Source organism: Coffea arabica, chromosome 3c (genome assembly GCF_036785885.1).
Source record: "Coffea arabica cultivar ET-39 chromosome 3c, Coffea Arabica ET-39 HiFi, whole genome shotgun sequence".
Taxonomy (NCBI): Eukaryota; Viridiplantae; Streptophyta; class Magnoliopsida; order Gentianales; family Rubiaceae; genus Coffea; species Coffea arabica.
In genome coordinates, this window is record NC_092314.1 from 43,319,750 (window position 1) to 43,322,479 (window position 2,730).

A 2,730-nucleotide genomic window follows, 5' to 3' on the forward strand; every position below is an offset into this window, starting at 1 on the left:
CTTTCGTCACCTCCGTCCGCTGGTCCCCGCAGCCTCTGCCCCACCAGCTCCTCTCCCCAGATTCTCTCAACCACCTCCTTCTCGCCGTCGGTGATCGCCAGGGCCGCATCTCCCTCCTCGATTTCCGCTCTAAATCCACCATCCTTAACTTCGAAACTGAAGCCGCTACTTCCAAGCTACGTATCCAGGACCTTTGCTGGATCCAGACCTGAATTGATTCCTGGATCCTCACGGCTCTATCCGGACCCTCTCTGCTCTCCCTCTACAGTACCATTTCCGGTCGTTGCTTCGTCAAATATGGCGCCTTCATACATGGTAAATTATTTGTAAACAATAAACAATAATTCATGTTAAATCAATAACAATAAAAACAAAAGTAAAAAAATAGGGCATATAAATTACCTAGAATTGAAGATAGTAATAAAATCTCTTTTTAATTCCCTTGCTGATGTTCGCTCCAGCAACTGTTCTTGACAACAATATGGTGTAGAATCTCGTTATCCAAGACAGGGGAAGACAAGTCACCTCTTGGCATTAAAACGCAGGCAAAACTTTAGAGTGGTGATGCAAGGTCTTTTCTCAACTTTTAGCTTATTGGGCAACAGTGCCACAAGCTTCCAGGACTTTGTCTCTTTTTGGCTTTGTTCAAAGCAATCACCGATGAAAGACTTTGGTGGCTCAATCGCCTAGGTTTTCTTTTTCTTTTTCCCCAGATCGCGAGTGGTTAACTCAAAAGTGATGGTATTTGAATTAGACCGGCCGGTTAATTTTGATTCAAAGTTTTAGAGGATAGAGAAAATTTGTGTTAAACCAAATCAATTTGAATTATTAAAAAATTAAAGTGCAAATAATAACAGAACACTTGGCACAATATTAGAGGTGGCATTGGATTGGCATTCAAAATATGTCACCGAGGATCCCAAGTGCTCAAAAAAAACCCAAAAAAAAAAAAAAATTATGAACCCTAGTTCGTCCGTAAAAAGCGATACTCAACCTGCCCCGCCTCCAACCGACGACTTTGATGATCTGTATTGGCGCATCAAGTATGGCGCCGGCGGAGAACCATCCGCCAAAAGACAAAAACAATCCGAATCCGAGGAAGAAGATGGTCTCTTTCGTGAGCCCCCATCAACAGACGACATCATGAGTTCGGACTCGGAAGAGGAGGAATCCTGGCTCCTCGGAAGAACTGAAGAAGAGGCCGCTAAGATGTGGCATAAATACAGCAGTCAGATCAAGGAGAGCGGGGTAACGTAGCTACATCATTATTTGTTGGAAAGTCCTTTTTTATATATGTATATTATTCGGTGGATTTGATTTTGCTTTAGTGTAGTATTTGTTCGATCGCTGCTATTCATATGCAACAGTGGATATTTGTATTTTTTTTTTCCAAAATGTTGTTGATTAATTAAACAGAACAAGTAGTAAAAAATTTTTCAGGGTTTTGATGTTGATGAGGATGCGTATCCTGGAGGCTCCTTTGCTATGTACGTGCCTTGCCCAGAATTCAGGGAGGATGAGGGATGCTACGACTTAGTGAAGAAAATGGCACGTGAGGCGGTGAAGATCTTCAAGGATGATCGGGTGTGTGATTTAACAATTTTTTCCCCATTTGATTTGGTTCCAACTGCCGAGCTATTTTGTTGATTTTTTGGGATCTTATACACTTTGGGTGAATTAATTAAAGCATCTTTGATTGACTGCCTTGCCTTGTTGTTGTATTAGGGCAAACAGTATGAACTTGTGGATGTTGAGAATGTCGTTTGGACACTCAATCGTCTGTATTATATCACCTTTAAGGCCAAGCAACTTGATGCCCCTGCTGATGCCAAAGCTGATGATGTTGTGAAGACAATGCAAGCGGTCGTTTTCGATTGCTTCAGTCATTTTCCCGTCCAAAGTTGCAGGATTAAACCAACTAACTAGGCAGTTCAAATTTGTTGGTTTCTTGTCTTATCTTTAGTTGGGCTTATTCAGTTGTTCTTATAGGTCTACTAGTTTATTTGTGTTTTTTGGCATCTCGGATAGACACCTTTGCCAGTAGTCCCGAGCTCATGTTGAGTTTCATCGTGCTGAATATCTAAATTAGTTGTGAATCAGACTTCCTTTGTTATCTTGTCTTAGTAAAAGACAATTTTCTGAAAGTTATTGGTACGTCTGTCTTGTAATACATGGCTAACTTTGGGAGCAGTTGAAAACTGGCTTTATGGTAAGAATAGTGGCACATCTGGATTTTGCTATTTGTGGATGGTTAAAGATTTATCTGAAGCTCATTGAAAGCATGGGGGTTATGAACGAGTAGTTCATCAGCTTTTCTGGTGATATTTTTTAAGCAATTGAGATTACAGAGTACAAAATGACTCCATTACCTTTTTTTCTTCCCAATTGAGATTAAAAGCTGTTAGAGCCATAGTACACTGTAATATAGCCAGAAAACTCATCTATAGCCTGATTAGTCTTCAAAGCAGCACGCTTGTTCAGTGCGTTTTCGATTGCTCTCAACACATTTTCTTGGCCAGCGTGTGAAGCAGAGTACATAATTTAGCAATACAAGCTATAAGGCAGAGTGAATACTTACATTTAACTTCTAAGATCATTCTATGCAGAGGTGTTTGCAAAATAACGAACTGTAGTTGATGCATGCAGAGTAAGAAAATCAGAAATAATTTTGAAGCATTCTCTACGGGCAAAGCACGCATACTCAACATAGCATAAACCACACAATACTTT

At 40.4% G+C, this 2,730-nt stretch overlaps 1 protein-coding gene across 2 annotated transcripts; it reads left to right on the plus strand.

Annotated features, from left to right (window-relative positions):
• The first annotated feature begins 574 nt into the window (after positions 1 to 574).
• LOC113735159 (uncharacterized) lies at positions 575 to 2,190 on the plus strand. Of its 2 annotated transcripts, none has more exons than XM_072082811.1 (3): positions 575 to 1,248; positions 1,441 to 1,584; positions 1,735 to 2,190. In XM_072082811.1, the coding sequence occupies exons 1-3, from the start codon at positions 958 to 960 to the stop codon at positions 1,924 to 1,926; spliced, it is 627 nt and encodes a 208-aa protein (XP_071938912.1). In that variant the 5' UTR covers positions 575 to 957; the 3' UTR covers positions 1,927 to 2,190. The 2 variants fall into 2 exon arrangements, with proteins under 2 accessions (XP_071938912.1, XP_027117925.1); XM_027262124.2 differs by having other exon boundaries at positions 582 to 1,248; positions 1,726 to 2,190.
• The last annotated feature ends 540 nt before the right edge of the window (positions 2,191 to 2,730 follow it).

Bases quoted from the DNA above. Each gene is read 5' to 3' on its own strand.
- LOC113735159 (XM_027262124.2), top strand. From the start codon at position 958: ATGAACCCTAGTTCGTCCGTAAAAAGCGATACTCAACCTGCCCCGCCT. The intron at 1,249-1,440 runs GTAACGTAGCTA...AAAATTTTTCAG, and splicing joins GTCAGATCAAGGAGAGCGGG to GGTTTTGATGTTGATGAGGA. The intron at 1,585-1,725 runs GTGTGTGATTTA...TTGTTGTATTAG, and splicing joins AGATCTTCAAGGATGATCGG to GGCAAACAGTATGAACTTGT.